This window comes from Rhipicephalus microplus, chromosome 9, assembly GCF_043290135.1.
Source record: "Rhipicephalus microplus isolate Deutch F79 chromosome 9, USDA_Rmic, whole genome shotgun sequence".
Classification (NCBI taxonomy): Eukaryota; Metazoa; Arthropoda; class Arachnida; order Ixodida; family Ixodidae; genus Rhipicephalus; species Rhipicephalus microplus.
Genome location: NC_134708.1, coordinates 29,390,715 through 29,413,132, shown reverse-complemented (window position 1 = coordinate 29,413,132; position 22,418 = coordinate 29,390,715). Strand labels below are relative to the sequence as shown.

General features: G+C 47.8%; 1 protein-coding gene across 2 annotated transcripts in view; it reads right to left on the bottom strand.

Annotated features, from left to right (window-relative positions):
* Positions 1-22,418, bottom strand: part of wb (wing blister) — a 399,222-nt gene that overhangs the window by 130,846 nt on the left and 245,958 nt on the right. Inside the window, exon 1 of one of the 2 annotated variants that reach the window (XM_075873405.1) lies at positions 15,165-15,648. The exons of the other annotated variant lie outside the window; for it this stretch is intronic. Within the exon in view, the coding sequence (XP_075729520.1) occupies positions 15,165-15,300 (136 nt within the window). The 5' untranslated portion in view covers positions 15,301-15,648. Of the gene's footprint in view, positions 1-15,164; positions 15,649-22,418 lie in introns of those variants that run through there. 2 annotated transcript variants of the gene reach the window in all.

Below are 22,418 nucleotides of genomic sequence, written 5' to 3'. Positions count from 1 at the left end.
CGACACCGACACTGGAATTTCTGCAAACCGAGATCTTTAACGCTATTGCCTTAAAAGAGGGCGTCGCAAGAGTAAACGTTTCGACAAGAGGTCATGCCTTCGTCAAGAATTCCTCAACGAGGACAACTCCACTAGTCGGAACGGTGTCTCCAGTGGCATTACCTGTTCAACGATGTTTCCGTGACTACTACAATGCAACACGGAGGCTAAGGACACTCGAAGTTGCCTAATTGCAGCTATTATCTTAAAGGGACCCTGCAACACTTTTTGAGCATGGTCATAAAACGCTTCCGATCGGTAGTAGAGGTTCCCGACAACACGCGAGCCAAATATTATAGCGTAGCACGTAACTTGGAATTCACAATAAATTATCAGTCAGCTAAAAAATTATTTTTCTTCTCTCGACAAACACGCAATATACCCAAAAATCACACGCAGCAAGCCCATCTATCAGCCATTAGCTGATTTGAATATGGCGCGCTCTCTCGTTACAGAGATCGCCGCAGGAGGCTGCACCTCGTCCACGCGTGCGTGCGCAATCACACTGGCAAAGCCGCGCATTCGAAGAAAAAAAAAAAGAAAAAGTGTTCAAGTTCACGAGGCACGCGTGATGTTTTTCTGTGGCCCTGCCCATCCTTCCCTGCTTAGCTTACAGCGCTTTCGTCGGGACGAGAGAAGGGAGAACGCAATTGCAGCACGCGACAAACCTTTGTAACTCCACTCGCACTGGACGGATTCTTAATATTTTTGCGGCGCTGAATTCGTGAGTCAATGAGCTCTTCCAGTGAATTCATTCTTTGGTTATCTTTGGTTACTTTCAGGGCCCTTTTAGCATCCACCACAGCAAAATTCGTATGCGCAGAATGGTACCCCTAGGCAAAAGAATTTAGTTAAAGAAAGAAAGAAAGAAAGAAAGAAAGAAAGAAAGAAAGAAAGAAAGAAAGAAAGAAAGAAAGAAAGAAAGAAAGAAAGAAAGAAAGAAAGAAAGAAAGAAAGAAAGAAAGAAAGAAAGAAAGAAACCAATAAGTTGAGATGACTCGCCTACAGAGCTGCACTCGAATCTGACGAGGGGGAATCTGGCATATGATATCCGGAAATTGCGAAGTATGGCCGTCAGCAGAGGCAGTTAGAACCACCTCTGCTTCACAAGTCAACGAAGCGCCAGGGGGTGTCTGGCTCCGACTGCAAACACATTCGTTCCCGTGGCTGCACGTATATGCATCACAATCGACCCGCATCGGTCACATTGTAGGTCAATAGCCACACTTAGTTGGATTCTCTGGGACGGCAGGGAAGACCCCCCCCCCCATCACCTCTCTCAAGGTCTTAGCCCCACCGTTGCCCGAGGTGTGAAAGGATGTCGTCAACCTGGCAGTTCAGGCCCAGGCAATACAGGCAATACCGAGGGCCGAGGTAGTGGCAGTGGCTAACATTTATTAAAACAGAATGGTTGCAAGGAAAACTAGCCCTTAATGGGTCACCTGCCTTACAATAATACAAAGTGGAGTCTCTAGTCAAGGACCTCATAGGTCACACCCACTGTCCTGGCACGTCGGACCATGGCTCGTTGGGCCGGAAGTACATTGCAGCCGAGCAGGGTCGCTTCCCAGTCCTCTTTGGTTGGATTGTTGTTCGCGGATAACGAAGGTTTAAGCTGGGATACCCGTACCATGTGGTAGATGTCAGCAACTTCCGCACAGTACTCGCAGAGGCCGGAAAAGGAACAGTCAACATGCTTAAGCATTGCCTGTCACGATAGCGACAAGGTGGAGCAAAATTCTGTAGCCCACCTTCCTGAGCCATTTTCAGGCCGCAGGAAAGCTGCGGTGGGAGTCCCAATAACGGGTAATTATCTCTCTAAAAGCCAGAAGAAGAGTGATCTCTCCCGGACCACTGGAGTCATCGGTAGACGAGGCCCCGCTACTTGCTTCACCTGACATCACAGGATGCATGGTAAAATGGCGGTGGCCAGTGGTTGAGCGGAGTTTATAGCAGGTGGCTTCTAGGGCCCGTTTCGCCGTGAAATATTCTTTTATGACCCTATTTTTATATCTGCATGGGCATATTAGACCCTCTCCAAGTTTTCGCCTAAAACCAAAAATGCTTGGTTGACCGTGGCGTGGCCTATTTAAACCAATGCACCGGAGCGTAAAGTTATTTGTTTTATTTATTTCTTAATAGCGGTGATCGCCTTATGTCACAGACAGACGGATGGGCGGACAGTTTTTCTCGTGGACTCGGCATAGCCGTGCTTAGGCATACTTTTAAGGGGCGAAGCTCCTTAGGCCGTGGGTCGTTCCCTCTTCCGTATATATGCATGTAGCTACCTCTAGTTTGCTCAATACGTAGTGATGTGTGCATATTTTATTTATTTTATTTATTTACAGAACACTGTCCATCCCCCGTGGGGATTATTACAGGGGTGAGCATCACTGTCACAACTTTCAATGTTTGAAAAAAAAATATCGAATAATAAAGAACATATAATCACTGAACACAGCAGTACGGCATAGAACAGTCATACATAGTTATTTGTACCATAATCAAGTACAAAGTACTTCAATGGTACACCGACAAAGAAACAGGGGTCGATAAGAAACGAAGCATAGAAAGAAGAAAACACAGATTGGGTATTATCATCAAGGAAGCGTATAAACAATAAATATATGCAGACAAGTGCTTTCAATTGGAAGCAGGAAAGACTGCGCGAAGAAAAACAGGTGATCACTGTACATGCTAACTAGGTAAGAATGGATCAGTACCTTCCACTATATAGTTTCATAAATTTCTCTAATGTTGGCTGCTGTGTAATGACTGGGTTCAGTGTGTTCCATTCTCGAATTACGCGCGGGAAGAACGAATAGAAAAAAGCATTATTACTAAATGAGTATTCTTCGAGTTCCCATGCATGGCTTCGCCTCGTCGGTCTGGTATCTCGAAAGCTCAAGTAAAGATGTGGGTTTATGCGGAATGATTTGTGTAAATGTAGATAAAGAAATTTGAGCCGGAAAACCTTTGCGTGACTGTCAAGGGTGGCTAGACCAGCACGATGTAGTAGAGCAGTAGGAGAGTCGTTGCGCCCGTATCTGTAGAAGATAAAGCGCACTGCTTTCCACTGAACCCTTTCCAGTATAGCGATACTATTCAGAGTGTGAGGAAACCACACAATAAGCATATTCTAAGACCGGGCGGACAAATGTGACGTAAGCAAGAAGCTTCGTTTCATGTGTGGCGAATGACAGGGCCCGTTTAATAAAGAATAATTTGCTCATCGCTTTTTTGGACACTTGGCGCACGTTCTCTGTCCAACTAAGATCAGATGAAATTGTGATACCAAGGTTTTTGTACTGGTTAACCCTTCGTATATTAAAATGGTATTGAGAATCAAACTTAGACACCTTGTTGGTAATGGACATAAATACAGTTTTGTCAATGCTTATATAGTCATTTGCCAATCAGCGCACCACTGAGCTATTTTGTTTATTGATATTGTTATTTATGTCCTTGGGAATAATATAACTAGATGTCGTCAGTGGTTTTCACAGCATATCCACGGAGTGAATGATGACGAGTGGGGCGAGGCGTCCGTCCGTGTGTCCCACCATACATCTGTCCGTTCGCACCTCCGTCCGTGCGTCCGTCCGCACATGCTTCCGACTGTGTCTGTTCGTGCGTCCATCCATCTGTACATCAGTCCGTCCGTATATGCTTCCGTCCATCCAACCATATGTCCGTCCATCCGGACGCATGATCGGATGAACAAACGGACGGACGCTTCACCCCAATCATCATCATTCAGTCCATGGATATGCTGTGATTTTTTGTAGTGTATACGCTACACTGGCCGACGTTGAGCAGTTTCGCGTGACTTATTGGGAGCGTGCAGTGTTGCCCGAGTGGCCACCAAGGCGGATCACGAACTTCCATAGAATGCTCTCTCTTTGAAACCCGCCTTTCCACGGCGAGATTGATATGTGGGATTTAACGTCCCAAAACCACCATATGATTATGAGAGACGCCGTAGTGGAGGGCTCCGGAAATTTCGACTGCCTGGGGTTCTTTAACGTGCACCCAAATCTGAGCACACGGGCCTACAACTTTTCCACCTCCATCGGAAATGCAGCCACCGCAGCCGGGATTCGAACCCGCGACCTGCGGGTCAGCAGCCGAGTACCTTAGCCAGTAGACCACCGCGGTGGGGCGTTATGTGACGGAAGAAAGAAGTTACGTCACGCGCGTGTCATGACCTTGAGCACATTTTTTAGGGACGCACTCGATCGTCCTCTGTAGTAACCACTTCTCTCAGGTATGTGCCACAGGGGAGTTCCTAGTATGCCCGCTAGATGGCGGTACTTGTACATAATCAATATATGATGAAAAGATGCGAGATAGTGGTGCTTGGAGTGTTCACTAGAAGGACGTACATACAGACGGACAGACGCTTCGCCCCGCTCATCATCACTACGTCCATGAGTATGCTGTGGTTTTTCTTCTTCGAACTAGCGGCTTACTTTCAATTTGATCCCAAGCGGCATTTAGAGACCTCCCTCGGCGGCCAGGGTTACTATGCGGCTGACGATAATCAAATCAGCCAATGGCCATACATTTGGCTAGGCCAGGGTTACCATGCGGCTGATGATAATCAAATCAGCCAATGACCATACAATTGGCAATATGGTGCGGTCATTTGGGTGCATAGCATCATTTGTAGAAAAAAGGGAGGCGCGATTTTTAGCCAACTGAGAATATATAGTTGTATATTCCAGGCCGTGTTTTGCGCTGTAATCTATGGCTCGCGTATTGTCAGGATCATCCTCCACCAGTCGACAGCATTTCCTGGTCATGCACGAAAAGTGCTGCAGGCCCTATTTAAGTTGTCACAGTGTCTTGCAAAGGTTTCGTACGGTCTCGCACCCAATCACATAGTAATTTAGAAGCCACTCCACTCCCCTTTTCCATCGGTGGGGCTCGAACGCACAACCTCCTAACTCATTTGGCTTCGGAGACAACCGACGGAAAGGCTGATTTTATGCCGCAATCGCTCCTCTTTACTTCAAAACAAATAATATTCTCCACGCGTTTCTTGGTTTTAATTTTGATTGTCTGTTCTTTTCATTTGTTCTTTAACCTAACTAGTGAAATAAATATTGTTGATCACTTATACAGGCTGACGGTATCACTAGCGCTATCTTTTCGGAAGGTAAACAAAACAGCCTAAGAGTGCATTACGATAGAAGTGGGCGCGTTTTCTGTATTGCACGTTATCTGTATTATTGAAGCGGTAGACAAAGAGCCAAAAAAAAAACACAGGAGACATTACGTGTGGTTTTTTAGCAGTTTCTTAGTAATGCAATGGTTTTAGCTTGAGCGGGAAGCCAAATTCGACGAAATGTCAACCTTTCCGTCAATGGGGCCCTAACCCACGACCTTCAAATTACGTGTCCTATGTTCTGCCATTTGAGCGACGACTAAGAGTACGAACCCATCCCTTTGTTTTTGTTTTTTTATGTAAATTATGCGAGCTCAATACCTCAGAGTGTTGGTGCCACTTGTAGCCCAGGTGGTGAGTGTGGATAAGATAGGTCTTCTTGCATGCTGCTCTGTAAATGTCTCTTCAACTAGCGAAAAGGGCTGGTTATAAAATACAAGAGGCAATGTGCGCGCCTTCAGAAAACGCGCGCAGCGCTGCGCTCGCGACACCTCTCGGAAACAAAGCGCACTACAATGCTCTTTTAAATGGCCTCGAAGACTGCAAACGTTGCTTTTTATCGACCGTCTTGAAGGCCAAGTTTTCCTACGTATTGTTCCACACGAGGGCGACACCAATACCGCTGAGTCATTCAAATGAATGCCCGGTGCTTGTTCTTATTGTGCGTGTCCATGAGAAAACAGTTCTAAGAGAGATCGTCGAAGCGCCCCCCCCCTCCCTATCATGTCCATTCCATACATGGGACTGGCTTTGCGCCCCCCCCCGCCCTCTTTCACCTCTTTGTCCCCCACCCATACATGATGCACTTCTATGAACACAGTTAAAGTGATATGCACGCTCTCAAATCGAACCTTTGTTCGATTCTCCGCTGATGAGTAGATTCAAACTGCCATAACCGAGGCTGATCACACCACCACGTGCCGGTCCGCATTCTCGCTCACAGTGAACAAGCTCAGTGAAACACGGCGCACCGAGGAATACATGGGCATTCGTCTCTGATGAAAAAAAGAGTATGAAAACTCTCGGACAAGTCGAGAATCAAGACGCGCGTACGCAGCTCCACTCGCATATAATATGTGCCCCCCACCTTCCCTTATGAATGAATGAATGAATGAATGAATGAATGAATGAATGAATGAATGAATCAATCAAACAATCAGTCAGTCAATCAAAAGCCGGTTTTATGTATCCCGCTCCCCACTACACAACAAATTCGTGGCAGAAAAAAACTCGGTCTCTTTAGTATTCGCCTAGACAACTCCAAGTCGAAATACATTTTCTTGGTCATTTTTTTTCCTCAGTTGATGTATTGATCCTTCTGCACTTAACGCAGTTTTGCACAGCCTCCGAGATCAGAGGCAGCGCGAGTTTTCTGCACCTTCTTTGCTTCTGCACTGCCTTCGGGATAAACCCACCTTTGAACAAGCGACTGTGTCATGTGGCGAAGTAATCATGTGATGTCATCGTGACGTCACAAATTGCATTGATCTGCGACGTCATACGGTGATGATGATGTTTTGCGTCCCTCGCGTCCACGCCGCCGACGGTCAATATTCCCGTTTGCTGAGGCAAAAGGGGCTTTAGTAAACCACGCTCAATACACAGCACACAACTACGGCGAAAAAAAAAAAAACAAAAAACGAAGGGCGCACAAATTGGTGCCACGGATGCTTTCACCGCTTCCCTCAACCCTGCAGCCGATGATCCGGTTGGCGGCGTTTAACGGTTAGTCGCCTCCGGCGCGAGAGGTGGTGACCTCTGGAGAGAAAGCAGAAAAAAAGAAAAAAAGAAGAAGAGGAAGAACGCTTGAGGGTGAGGAGCCGAATGAGAGTGGAAGGATTCGGCCGAGAGGTCTCTTTCTCAGAATCGTTCGGAAGCCAGCCGCAGAAATTGCCAGCTGCAGAGACTGTAGACGCAACGGGGGGGGGGGGGGGGGGGGGGAACTGCGGCGAAAAGGACGGTCACATAACCGCGATGCCCACACTCAATCGATAGTTGAAAATTAGTGCACGGGTTGCCCCGCAACACGAATTCCCCATAATACCAGCTTTTAAAATTGACAATAACACGACGATCATAAACAATTGTGGCCTATCTGGACGCCTACTTACTGAGTACTGCATAAACTGAAACGCAACCAAAGGAACTCATAAAAGCCTCGATTGCGTGACACGGTAAGCTAAAGGAAATGCCAATAAAAAGAACCCATCAGAACACCCCATGATTATAGTATGCACCATAGCATAAAATCTCTTTCATACTACTCTTCTTTTCTATATCTTTTCTTTATAATATTCTCCCTTTCCCCCACCCCTCGTGTAAGGTAGCCAACCGAGCCAAACTTGGTTAACCTCCCTGCCTTTCTTCTCTATTTATATATATATATATATATATATATATATATATATATATATATATATATATATATATATATATATATATATATATATAAGGCGGACAAAAACAACTCATCAGAACACTTGAGTACAGAAAATTGGAACGTGCAAAACACTGTGCGGACAACTTTAAGGCAGGTACTAATTTTGGCATGCAGGCGAACGTCTTGATTCTGAACTAATCCGCTGTTGCAAAAGCATGCAGGCCAGCCGGGAGGTGAAAAAGCGCATTTCGTGTGGTCTCGGTACAGTTCGCGTTTAAATATGACAAGCACTTATATTTGTCACAAACACTTGATAACAGTAGTTCACTTAGCACATCTTTTATGCGTGTACGATCTGGTAGAATAGTAATGATGATGATGTGTGGGGTTTAACGTCCCAAAACCACCATATGATTATGAGAGACGCCGTAGTGGAGGGCTCCGGAAATTTCGACCACCTGGGGTTCTTTAACGTGCGCCAAATCTGAGCACACAGGTCTACAACATTTCCGCCTCCATTGGAAATGCAGCCGCCGCAGCCGGGATTCAATCCCGTGACCTGCGGGTAAGCAGCCGAGTACCTTAGCCACTAGACCACCGCGGCGGGGCCTGGTAGAATAGTATTTTTAAAAGACGGGACACGAGATTTGCGAGAACTATGAACTGTCATTTGGTCTGGGGACATGCGTATTTATTATTCAGGAAAAGTAGACGTTTTCCCGTGTAAATAAATTATAGCATCATAATGTTTTTGCAGCGAGAAGACACAACTGTTACGCGAGAAAAGGTGAAAAAAGAAAACGCAGGTGGCAGCGCAGCCTTGAAGTTCCCACACCAATCGCTGTGACGTCACGTATTCGGCGGCTTTCGCATCACGAGACTGGCATCCTATACTAGGACCTACGCGGTTAACGATCGGTCAAACTGAAATACATCATGCTGTACGGGGTTTGACATACGAGAGCGAAACGCAGACAGGGACAGCAAACACACTGATTGATTGATTGATTGATTGATTGATTTGTGGGGTTTAAAGTCCCAAAACCACCGTTTGATTATGAGAGACGCCGTAGTGGAGGGATCCGGAAGTTTAGACCACCTGGGGTTCTTTAACGTGCATCCAAATCTGATCACACGGGCCCAAAACATTTCCGCCTCCATCGAAAATGCAGCCGCCGCAGCCGGGATTCGAACCCGCGACCTGCGGGTCAGCAGCCGAGTACCTTAGCCGCTAGACCACCGTGGCGGGGCGACAGCAAACACACTGACATCGGCTCACTACCAACTGAAAGTTAATAGGGAATCTGAGAAATATGCATTGACAAATGAAAGTTTTGTACGCAGATATACCATAAGAGCCCACCACAAACCACACATGACAAAAACGACAAAAAATATATATCAGCTCCCGCTTTATACCAAAGTTCACTTTGCCTTACAGCAATTCCTTAATACGGCATCTGTCACAGTCCAAAAACGCAAGCTCCCTATCGGACAGAGCTATTGACGGTTTACTCCTGTCTACTCATATTTCAAACCATCGTAAACCCCCAACTCTCCGAATCAAACATTTTGAAAATCTGTAAGGGAGCCAGAGACTTAACATACCAAGTTCCAGAAAATTTCGCTCAGCCGATTTGGCAAAAAATACAGAGAGAAAGAAAAAAAAACGCATTGCAAATCCGTGACGTCATCGGCGGAGATTTCGGTACGAAACTCAAACGTCGCTCATTGAGCTTGATGTTGTCTATTGTTTATTTTATTAATCACATCATCATTGGCGCTGATACGGGAACCCGATTGTGGTCGCTGTGAATTGCAAGAAACACTTGAATAAATATATGTGTTCCCTGTGTATAATTTCTTAGTCCCACATGATTCACTGTTTCAATTTAGCGTTAATTTAAGGCATATACGCGTATGTATACGTTTAAATGGCTGTGCATGTATACCTGGATATAAATATATATATATATATATATATATATATATATATATATATATATATATATATATATATATATATATATATACGAAGATAGAAAAGTGGGTGAAAAGATAGCTTGCCGTGGGCAAGTTATCTTATTTAGTCTAACATCTTCCCCTACACTCTCCCTGGCATTATTGTCTGTTAGATATTATATATATATATATATATATATATATATATATATATATATATATATATATATATATATATATATATATATATATATATATATACATATATATATATATATATATAGAGAGCCTTTCTTCCGCGAGCCGCGGACGCTCCCATTTCTGTGAGTGTTCCACGAGTAGGCGCGGCTACAGCCTGCGTGTCCCATATTGGGGCACCGAGCAGCTTTCTACAACGCCGCGTGGGCGAACCGGACTGCGCTCTTCGCTGCTTTGTAACCAGGCGCACACACCACGACCTGCAGTTGCCTCTCTCTTAGACATACAGCCCGCTTTGTGCGCGAGATTACACCCGTACCGTTCGCGAACAGACTCCGTACGCGCATACAGGGCAACACTGCAGCGGTTAGTGGTCACCACGTCGCCTACAAAAAAAGAGAAAGACAGAGAAAGAAAAAAAGATTCGAGGACCGAGAAGAGGACAATCTGCTGCACCATAAACATCGGCAGTGCTGGAAATAATAATCGATACCGTTGGCAAGGCGTCTGTAGAACTTTTTTTTTTGGGGGGGGGGGGGTGAACCCTGCTAAGGTAAACTGACCTCCGTGGCATGACCGTATTCAACGTGCAAAGTTGGCTAGCGATCGTGAACGCCGTTTCACATGAATGTACGGGTAATCAGTGTGTGCTGATCAATAACGATTTTTTTTTCAAAATAATTGTTGGCGTTTAACATTCCAGACCCACCATAAATTATGAGAGACGCGTAGTGGAGGAATGCGGGAATTTCCACCAAAAATGCGGTCGTCGCGGCCGGGACTCGATCCTGCGACCTTCGGGTGGCCAGTCAAGCACCGTATACGTCACGGCGGGCAAAAATAGCGACAAACAAATCATCAGGAAAAGAGACATCGTTTGTGTCGAGTTATACACCTTTTCACAGGAAGGAAAAAAAAAAACACCGCCATGATGGGCTGTGCGCGGGAGTACAAAGGCTAAGGGCGCAGCGTTGTCAGTGCATTTTCGAGGGGACGCGCCAGTTTGCACAGCCCAAGGAGGGCTATGGCGGCGCCCAGGGAGGCGTTTATGAAAAGGTGAATATATAATGAGATAGACAGCACTCTTCAGGGCGGCGTACTCGGTTCATCGGTTTTTAACGGCGAAAGCGCTATTATACGAAATCTAAAGTTTACATAAACCGAAATCGGTACGAACCAATAAACACGCCATAAACTTTTCTCGTGAGTTCAGAGAGATAGCATCAAAAGCCTAGAGTTACTGTAACTCTACAAAAGCCCGAGCGAACGCCCATATCCACTGACAGTGGTGCCCATGTGCAAACATGCCGGAATGTATGTGGAGGGGGGGAGGGGGGTTACATTCCTTCGCGAGTCCTTCTTTTCAACTTTTTTTTCTGCACGCAAACAAGGAAAAAAAAAGAAAAGAAAGAACGGAAAGCCTGAGACGTCATTTGTGCTTTCCAGGAGCCATGAATGAACAAGCGTACAAGGGAGTTTTTTTGTAAAGAAGCTGTTTACCTCTCACTGACAAAAACACACATCACAAAAAAAAACGCAGTGAGGGAAAGGAGGAGGGGCACATTAGTCACTGGGTGGAAACTCTGAAGAGCCCGCCAAGGTCCAATCGAGCTAATTCGGTGCGGCACAGCAAACACTGCCGCCGATCCCTTCATCAGGGGAGGCGCCAGAATTTTTTTTTGTTGTTGTTGACACCGACACAAATCGTGTTCCTTCAAAGGGGCAAGGAGGCACAGAACTTACGCGTTGTGTTTTGACTACGCTTGCTCTGGGGCGAGGAGGGGGGGGGGGGGGGCTCCAGCCCGTTTGTGCCCCTTGCTGGCGCCGCTCCTGCTCTTCATACCTGCCAGATCTATGGATCTATACAGGTAACCGGAAGAACAGATTGCCACGGATACGGAAATGCGGCTACCGCACAGGCACCGAAAGGACACCTAATGAAGGCAGACGACAACGTTGTCGTTGCGAGACTCATTGTGGAGCTGCGCCGTTGGTATACGCACTTCTGTGCGCTCTGCGCAGCGTTAGCTCCATGTACCAGCCCTGAATGACCACTGCAGAATAAATGCTCACCCGCAAAGCTCTATTCACACGACGAACTAAACCGCGATCAGAGCTTCCAGATTGCGTACAACATTACCATAACTACGGAGGCCACAATCACACTGTTGAACCTCGGAAAGCAATGCCAAAATATTTACCCTGTCGCGTGACTCCTGGCCGCGGTGAGATCCGAATCACGTCACGTGACTTATTTCTCCGCGATAACGTGTGAGTCGTACAGCTTTCCGTGAGGGCACCCACACGACGGCGTTCGAACGAAGAACCATATATGGTTATTCGTTCATCAATATGGTTTTTTGATCATATATGGTTCTTCATCATATATGGTTCTTCGATCATATATGGTTCTTCGATCATATATGGTTCTTCATCATACATGGTTCTTCGACGACCATCCACCCGCTATAACGGGTGGATGGTCGATCCACGTGGATGGAGCCTGTACAAGCGTCTGGAATAAACCCCTTTCGGATTTCAACGTGTGGCTTTTTTTTAATCGTTGCTCGGTTAATTAACCTGATCCCAACAGCCCTGGTTTCCACTTGTTCACGGCTCTCGTGAGACTTAGAAGTGTGGCAGCTTGGGCTAGTTGGTAAGGCATGGCGATAGTTATAGCGCGAGCACAAAACGACGACACAGAGACAAGAAGGACACGAAAGACACAAGCACTAACTTCCAACTCAGAAGTTGGAAAAGAATGGCGATTTGGGCTAGTTGGTTTGAATTCACGATAATAAGGGTTGCAGCGCGAGCACGAATGTGCTAGAAGAAACAGACGAAAGTCGAGGTACGGAAGGCAAAGAGGAATTATCATGAATTTCATGATATTATCATGAACCTCAGCGCTCGTGTTGTCCTCTTTGCCTTCCGTACCTCGACTTTCGTCTGTTTCTTCTAGCACATTCGTGCTCGCGCTGCAACCCTTATTATCAGAAGTAGGAAGTTAAAGAGTTGGAAGTTAAAGAGTTAAGAAGTTAAGAGTTGGAAGTTAGCGCTCGTGTCTTTCGTGTCCCTATTGTCTCTGTGTCGTCGTTTTGTTCTCGCGCTATAACTATCGTCTCGTGAGACAACGTGAGTGCACGGCGGTGCTGTAGGGAATTAGCATGGCGGTCGGCGTCTTCTCTAACAGGGCATCTTCAAAAGCAATCGCATTCTTGTTTGAACCGGGTTCTCTTAAACGGTTTTTGGGAAGCTGGAGCGAGAGGTATGCACTCGTACGTCGAAGTGAGACGCTCTCGTATACATGTTCGTTTTCCTAGCGAGAGCTCCTAAATTAAAACGCACTTTACGACCCAGTTTAACGACTTACGGAATGTCATCTTGTTCGAGTCTGTTCGGGGAAGACATGTCCTCGAGGCACTTTTAGCAGCGGCAGAGGTCCAAGGGACGTGGTATGCTCCAAGTTGCTTGCCGTGACTCGATTGATTCTATCGACTCTGTTAACGCTATATACCGTACCTACTGGCTCCATAACTTTGTCTCGAGGATAACGGATTGCTGGAGTGAGCAAGGGTCACGCATAACTTTTTGCGGAAGGTTGCCCCCCCCCCCCCCAAAAAAAAAAGAAAGACAAGAACTGGAGAGAGAGGGATGACAGCGCCTGCGGGAGCTATAAAAAAGGGAAGGGAAGAAAAAAAAACCTCTCTCTCGTCCTTCAGCTTGGAATGGCAGCAAATTAAGTAACGCGCTATATATAGCATCGACGTGCTTTTCGTTTCCCTGTCACGTGACCCAGCATGAAGATAACGATGATAACGTGCGTGCGTCTGAAATGTGTGTTTTTTTTGCCGAATTTCTTATCTGTGTCCATATATGTATAAATGTCACATACATTTACGTTTCTTCGTGTTCCCTCTTGGCGCGGCTAGCGAACTGAAGAAAGCGGGGACAGTTTAAAAGAACGCGATGAGTGAACGATTCTGTCGTCCCTTGCACTGGCACTCTCAAACGCGATAATAAGTAATGGCGGCTGGCATCTTCAGGCACCCAGCGCTGAGAACTCCGTGACGTCACGCGCAGTGCCAACATTGCGACACGTATACGACGTACAACATTGGCCGGAGCCATCCTTATTAGCGTTGGGGATATGTTAGACGGACCATAACGATTACGACCACCTTTGTCAATAGTGGGCCGTCATTGGCCTCCACCATTCGGCTTACACACTCTTTAGGCGTGTCGAGACCGTGAAATGCAAATGTGGGGCCAGTATTTCTGCGAATATTTTTCCGACGCTGGCCAAATGTTTGCCGACACTGCCGGCGTGCTGCATGGGAAACCAATCGCGTGCGACCTCATGTCGCCGCAAGGCCACTGACAACACGTGCGTACACACGCGTTTTCCATCTGCATACGTAATCACGGTACAATTCATATGCACGCCTTACACGAGGACGCAGTGAAAGTTGAGCGCCGCGGACAGCAGTAAGCCGCCTCCAAAGTCACAGTGATGACACCACGACTGAAGGCTGTATACCTAATCGTGCGGGACCCGAGAGCCCTCGCACTAATGACTGTGCACGGAAAAAGAGAACTGACGCTTTGCGGCCGAATCCCGCGAACCATTAGGAAACAGCTCATACCAAGTGATTCCACGACCCTGCGTAATTATCTCGCAAATAAGGATAAGATGGCCGATTACGGTTGAGATTACAGGTCGAAGTGACACGTGCGGACGGTGTGTGTGCCTATGACCGTCCAGCGTGCGTGATTCACAAAATCAGCACGAGATTCACATGCCCCCGCCGCGAGCCAATCAGGTATGCACGAATGTACATGCATATCCGATTGTGTACGCGGGCTAATGAATCTGGTTCGCCGTGAAGGACTCAAGGTTGCCTATGCATCGTAAGGCGATTAAGGAGCGTTGCGAATGAAACCGTGCCCGTGATATGTTCTGTCCTTAAGAAAAAAAAATTCACTAGTTATTTCGCTTTCGATATGACGCCCGTGGACAATAAGAACGTTTAGATAACCACAATGTATAGTTAATAAACGATGCTTTTTTTGTCATTTATACCACGGTATTCATGTAAGTATGAGATGTGAAGTTTGATAGAAGTGGATAATCGATCCCTGTTTTCCTGATTCTGCAAGTAACCGGCGTGATGTCAAGAACACTGTCGGTATGATAATATTGTCAAGATCTGTAGTCATGCCTGCTACACCCAATGATAAGCGCCACAACTTACAATAATTAACAGTACTCATAGCAGTGTATGATAACCTTCCTGTTGGACACACCCACTTGCAATAGCAATCTATACCACACCTCAGCGAAAGACAATTAACCAGTATTATGCGTAAGTCACTACATGCGGGCAATTATAAAAACTTTACAAGTGCACTTACTTTTCGGTCTTGGAGGCCTCATGTCCCCTCTGCACTCTACTTTCATCCATAGTGAGTCCGCTAGGAGAAGAACTGTGACCACGACAGCCCAGCAAGAAGCCCCACATGCGCGCGGCACCAATGTCCCGGCACCCATGGTCCGAGACGACCAAAAAAAAAAAAAAAAGTCCTGGTTTCGTAAATCACCGATCGCACACACACGCACTGCCAGTCATCGAAGGCTTCCAAACTTCTTTGCTCTTCCTTCTATCGGACGTAAGATGTTCGCGGCCCCAGTGAGCCGCAGCCGGCAAGCCCAGTCCAGCTCTGCGGGCTTCCACGAGACGGGCCGACGCAGTCCTGCCGCAGATGGCAACCGAAACGCCGCCAACACCTCCGCACGCCGACGGCTCGCGTGGGCAAACGCATACGCGGCCCAGCGAGAACTGCGTGGGACGAGGGCGGTTCGTCTTTCCTTTCCAACTCGGCCAGCGGCCCACGTACAAACTGCTCAGACAGTCGGCTGCAAGGTGTACGTCGGTCGGGAGAGTTTCGACGCTCGCGCAGCGAAGCCCAAGAAGACCGGCCCCTCCGAGGAAAAAAACGTGCGTGGGAAGACCGGAGTATAGAGGGCCAACGTTGGCGAAGAAGAACGCACGAAACGAGCCTCGCGGAGGACGCGACGATCAAGGAGCAGGTCCGAGTTCCCGCCGGGTTCTGTGGTAGCACCATTTGTGCCGCATTGTGTACGGTCGGAACATAGTCTTACACCAGCGAGGGGTAACGCATTCATCGGTACATCTTTTTCCAACAGTGGCAGTTTGAGAGAAAAAAAAAAGAGAGGCGTACACCGACGACAAGTCGCCGGGAGGCCTCCCCAGCAGGCCCGCCGCCGAACCGACAGTGAGACTGGATGGACAAACACCGACGGACAGACGGTTCTGCAGCTCTTTCGGTTTCGTTATTGTTTCTGTTTTTTTTGTGTGTGTGTGTTTTCCTTAGCGGTTGTATGTAGTGCATCTGTCGTGCCGCGCCTTTCGCACCTCCCTCCACGGGCACTTCACGCGAACAACCGTCCCCGCTTCTTTCGGTAAAACCGAAGGAGAAGAATAAGAAGAAGGGTCGGCCGACGCGCACGCCCAGCTTGCCCCCGGGGTGCCCCCGCCAGTGTTGTGGGGGCAGATAACCAAACAGAAGAAGAAGAAAAAGAAACAGTACAGCGGAGGCCTGCGAAAGCACCCAGCTGTGTCCGCTAGCTTCGGATCCCGTCCGCTTCCTGCGCGCGCTTGTTGGATGCGTGGCGCCATCTTTGGATGTTTGTAAACAGTACGAACTGAGGGGAGCACACAACCAGGGAGTCTTCACACACATTCGGGCTTTTCAAGTGACTAACTGGGGCAAGTGTGTATGAAGGGGCAAAATACACAGGGACAGACATTGGGCAGGCAACAATAACCAATACGAGGTTACGTGATTGGTGGCTAAAACAAAGACAGAAGGAAAATTAGCCTTTCACTGCATAAAATTAGTACTTAGTTAACTTATGAGTTACGGCTAGGTGCCGTGAGCCGCCGCCCGATCAAAACGGTACCTTATCTACCTTATCTACCTAGTAGTACCTTAGTACCATATCTACCTAGCTATTACTTGTCGAATGTGACTGATAAGAAGAAACCCTTAAGCTTCACATTTAGAAGTTAAGCGCAATAGAGACCCCCCCCCCCGCCCCACACGCACGCCGATGCACACAGACACGTGCACTGCCGATATCACAATCGCCAAAACATACCTTAGCTTCTCGATGGAGCCATTAAGACCCAAACTGTGCCGTAGGAAAAGCCTTAAGTGCAAACTCCCTCCACCACCTCATACGCCGAACTTTCGCTCACGGCCACCGCTGTTTTTTCGCTCATAACAAATGACACCAGCACCGAAATTTTAAAGATATCGCACTAAAATGCCATGCAGCTACTCACCACATTGCAGTTGAATGCCGGGGCTTAATCCACCTATTTCGCTCTCCTGTGCAGCCGCCGCTGTTTCGGTATAGGTATAGGCGGATCTTTGCCGGATGATCCTGGACAACCGGAATCGCCAGAGCGAAAAGCCTCCGAGATCGATAGGCGTGCGAAGACGCCATCACAGCGTTCCGCGATTTCGCCGCTAGGGGGAAGGGCACGTGCGCAATGGCACCGCGAGAACAAAGGCGGATTCCAGCAGATAGCAACCTGGATGACTTTTGAACGACGAACGATTGGACGGCAAGTCATTCCCATAATCAACACATGTATACACTTCGGGCACGCTGGAAGGGCGTAGGTGCTTGAACACAGCGGAAGAGAACTAAACCCAAACGTTAACTACCAACTGAAAGGGCGCATACAGGCTAGCACGAAACTCGTCTGCGCATGCTCAAGTGTAAAGGGCGCCCTGTCAAAGGGGCACACGTGCGATATTGCGCGAGAGACAATTGCTTCGACATTTCTCTTATTTTCAACGCAGGCTAGTCAGAAGACTGGCTCTCGTTTTCACTACCACCGATATGGCCGGCCTCGACTATGAGACGGGTTTCTTCGTTCCCGATACAAAGCGGCGCAATCATCGAATTCGGTCGCTCATTTACAACCGGGACAATACAAAGATAGATTAGGTAGCAATAAATGACGCGTGCTACCCAAATGGAAAACTTTGAAGGTCCGTTTGCTGAATTCGTTGGGTGCTTTTCGGACAGACATTTGGTTTCAGGTTGTATGATCGGATAAGATTAGAGAGAGAGAATCGAATGAGAGAAAAGCAGGGAGGCCAACTTGAATGAAATCATCCGGTTCGCTGCCTTGTTTTCATAAAAGGGGGAAGGCAGAGAAAGATGAGAAAGAAAGAGGAGAGAAAAACAGACGCGAGTAAGATTAGAAATTCCGAGTCAACCTTGGGTCGTGTGCAAAAAAAAAAGCTTCGCTGGTCATCCGCATTCGCAAAGTGGCTCCTCACTTTATTTTTCCTTTTAATTCTTAATCTGCTTCTTTCTTCTTAGCACAGCGAACCATACCGTACCGAGGCCAATTTATAGTGATTCAGCAAGAGACATAAATACGGTACGGTACAATACAATACTCCTCCTTTCTCGGTCGTTGTTATTTTAACGCGATAGCGTTGCAGAGCTCGTGTCGCAGAAAACCCACCGCCGGCGTCGGCTCCGTTGGTTGTGAGCGAAAAATCGTTTGTGCGACTGTGACCGAAAAGTCAAGTTACAGAGATAGCCGCGGGAGGCCGTTACTTGTCCACGCGTGCGCGCGCGATTCCACCGACAAAGCCACGCATTCGAAGAAAAAAAAGTGCTCAAGGTCACGAGGCGCGGTAGTGTCTTTGCCCTGCCACCCCTCCCTGCTTTGCTTCCAGCCCTTTCGTCGTGACGAGAGAAGAGATAATGCAATTGCAGCCTGCGACGAACCTTTGTAACTCCACTCGCACTCGACGGATTCTTAAATTTTTGCGGCGTTGAATTTGTGAGGCAATAAGCTCTTGTAGTGAATCAATTCCATGGTTACTTGAAAAAGTATTTCAGGGCCCCTTTAACGCATTTTGTTCCACAGGCGTGACGACGAAAACGAGCCCATTCGGCAGTAATAGCGCGCGCTGGTACAATCAGTGTGCCTGTTTGTGTGCGTGCGTGTGTGTGTAACAAAACATACGAATAAGTATGCACTTAGCGGTTAAAGGGCGCACTAGAGGCCAGATTTCGCTATCACGTTCAACTCTTAAAGGCGAAGCTTAAGGGTCCCCCAATTTTGGCCGCACCGCTTAATTCTATATATTATTTTACGGTGGGGTTTCAGTGCTGCCATACTGGGCTCTCAACCTTTGTGTTTTACGTATTTAACAGCTAAACAAACAGGGTTGCGGTAGACGTATACACGTGAAGATAGTTGAGTTAGTGCATAAGGTGTTTCATGGCTTTATTAATTCACATCGCAATCTACAAAAAACAGAAATGGCGGCGTTCCCATGTCTTTTAAGTGAAATATCTTCAGTGTAATTACAGTGAAGGCACAACAACACCACAAAAGCTGTTTTTTTTTTTAGAGCGGTGGTGGCGGTCTTCTCATTTGTAACGGGTCCCATTTTTTTTTTTTGGTAACACCAACAGCGGCATGGCAAAAGAAAAGGAGGAAAAACAGAATAACTAAAATAATCACAAAAACTGCCCAATGAAATGATTTTCGAACTGAAATGAACACTAGTCTGTCTCTTTCTTGTATCTGCGTTTTGCGCGCGCTAAAAAATAGAAATTGAAAAATTGATGCTTACCTACAAACCCAGCTATCACTTTTACTGTAATCAATTATCGGTAACGAACGAGCTGATCAAGCTGCCCGTTCAGCCCATACAGAAGACAACGATCAGTCAATACCTCTCTCAAGGACGGACCCTGCTAGGAGGCTCCGCATTCTTGCTCGCCAACGCTCCATGGCTCTTTGGAATGAGCCTCTCTTTACGCATGCAAGATTACGATCCCTTGATCCAACGTTAAGCATGCAGCTTCCAACAAAAATTCCACGAGGCGACGCTACTGCTCTGTGCAGACTATGGTTGGGAGTCGCGTTTACCCGTGCGTACGCGTTCCGCATAGGTATGGCCGACACCGCCGACTGTGCACACTGCGGAGATGAAGAAACAATTCGACATATCCTGTGTGACTGCCCGAGATACAACCTGGAAAGACAACACCTTTCTAATAAACTAAACAGGTTAGATGACCAGCCGCTGTCAGAAGAAAGTATACTGCGCCATCGTCATGACTCATCGTCACAGAAGAAAGCCGTGCAAGCGCTACTGGGCTTCTTACGAACTACTGGCCTGTCGGAACGCCTCTGAGCGGACTGAATTTGTGTGTGCGTGTGTGTCGGTGTTTTTTTTTTCTCATTTATTTTTTAACTCTCCCTTTCTCTTTCAACCCCCTATTCCCCAACACCAGTGTAGGGTAGCATACCGGATACTAGCATCTGGTTAACCTCCCTGCCTTCCTTTTTTTTTCTCGTTTCTCTCTCTCTCTCTCTCTCTACTGCAATCAACAACTATGGGCTTGTCACGCCTCGTTGTTGCCCATCAGCTATACGCATTGTACACGAGGGACCTCTCGTTCTGAAGACACACTGCCAATGGTGGTTGTGGTGGTTAGGTGAAGAAGGCGCCTAATATCTGCAGTCCGGTAGGGAGCACGGCGCAGCGCCTGCAGGAAGGGGGAATGGGAGACAAGGCGGCAGGAGAAAAAAATTGGCCCCGTATCTGCATGGTGATCTGCAAATTTCGTCGAAAAACGATAGTCTTGCGTGTGGGGAAGGTGAACAAAACATTCATTTGATGTTCTGCGCAAGAAAATCTGTGAATCGTATTCTGGAGGCGCTGCGTTAGAGTGCCTCGAGCGTGCAGCGGAGGCGAACGAGCGCATCAAGTCACGTCACACTTGAGACATGAGCGCCATCTCGCCGTTTCCTTGGAAAACGAACCGCGTGGCTCTGAGACGGGTGTGCGCGCCCGTCTCAGAGCCACGCGCTTCGTTTGTCGGTAGGCCGCGGTGACCCTCGAGCATTCCTGTGCCAGGACATGGCAGGCACAAAGGTGAAGCTCGAGGGTTTCGGGGTCACTGCAGCGACGGGCCGCGGTCTACGTGCATCCGGTCCACAGTCACAGCAGGTCAGCTGGTTTCCTCGTGGTGAGGCCTGGCTCTGGGAGAAGCTTGGATCCCCGTACGGTTGACCACCCTATGGTCCGGGTAAACTGAGGCGAGGAGCTTCTTGATGCGAGCCTGCGAGGAGTCCATGGCCGCCACGGCCCGGGTGACGGGGATTCCCGGCTGGTGTGCTGCCTTGGCCAGGGTGTCCGCCTCCTCGTTGCCAGCTACGCCCACGCTAGAGGAAAGCCAGTGGAAGGAGACGGACGTCCCGGTCACCGCGAGGGCCCGGTACTTGGATGCCAGGAGGCTCCCCGTGAGCCCGGCACACCGATGGTTGGTCAGCAACTGCAGAGCCGCCTTGCTGTCATACAGGACTGCAATCAGCTAAGCAATGATGTCGAACTGGTAGAAGCTCAAGCACTAGAACGAGCGAGGAGAAAGGTGGAGCAATACATCACTACCACACCGTGTTTCCCTAACTTGCTAGAAATTAAGGCACCTTCAAACTAGCGGTGCGAAGCCTGACGGGAATGCGGAGCTGGCAGCCTTCTTATTTTTCTTCGGTTTTAGGAGCGAAGCTCTTCTTAGGCTACATTCACACTTGCCGAAAACGCCAGAGCAGCCGAAAAACCACGACCGCCCTTCAAAAGCATCGAGCCATAAAGAAACCCCAATGCGCTGCAGTCTTATAGCACCTTCTAACTTTTAGGGGCGAAGCTCCTCTTAGTCTAACCTTGTCCTGCGCTAGGCGTAACCGAGAGAAGAACAGACAAGAAAAAAAGAAAAACAGTATCTTTCTAACTGTATGATAGACGGCTCAGTCTCAGAAGTATGGACCATAATAGAAGTGCATACAAACTGCAGTTGAGTGAGGATATTCTAGATGGCGCTGTACCATTACTCTCCGATTGGCTGCTGCGCGGACTCTGTCTGGTAGCGCGGGAAACGAGTGCCTTTCTCAGTCTCCTGGATTGTCACTGTACGTGTCGTATCGTTGGTGGGGCATGGATGAAGCGAAGCGGCGGGCGCGGAGGGCCGCGGCGGCTCGTGCTCGTCGCCAGACAGACAGACGGGCGGACGGAAGCATGGACGGACGGATGGACACACACACACACGGACGGATAGACACTTCACCCCACTCATCATCATTCATTCCGTGGATATGCTGTGATTTTTCATTTTCTTTCCTTCTCTCCTTTATTTTTATCTATTTTACTGTATTTTCTCTCTTAATCTTTTCCTGTATCATTATCTATTCCTTTCGCTTTCTTGCTCTACTTTTCCTTTTCTTTCCGTTTCTCGCATGGTTCCTCCCTTTTTTTCTATTTTAGTACGTAGCATTGCCAGCGTTAAGCCTAGCGCACTACTTGATTTTCGCTACTGATGATGGCAACTGATCATCGTCAGGGCGCTCAAAAACAAGAGGAAAAAGACTTCTTGGCGTGAGCGCGGGCTCAATATGCTATAACGCTTGGGGCGTTACGCCACGACACGACGACAGCACACGACAGCTGAGGACGGGCCCCTTGCCACCCCTACCCTTTCTTCTGGACTGCTGCTCGTGTTGATGACGACCGTGCCACTGCTCACTTAATCTTTTCTCT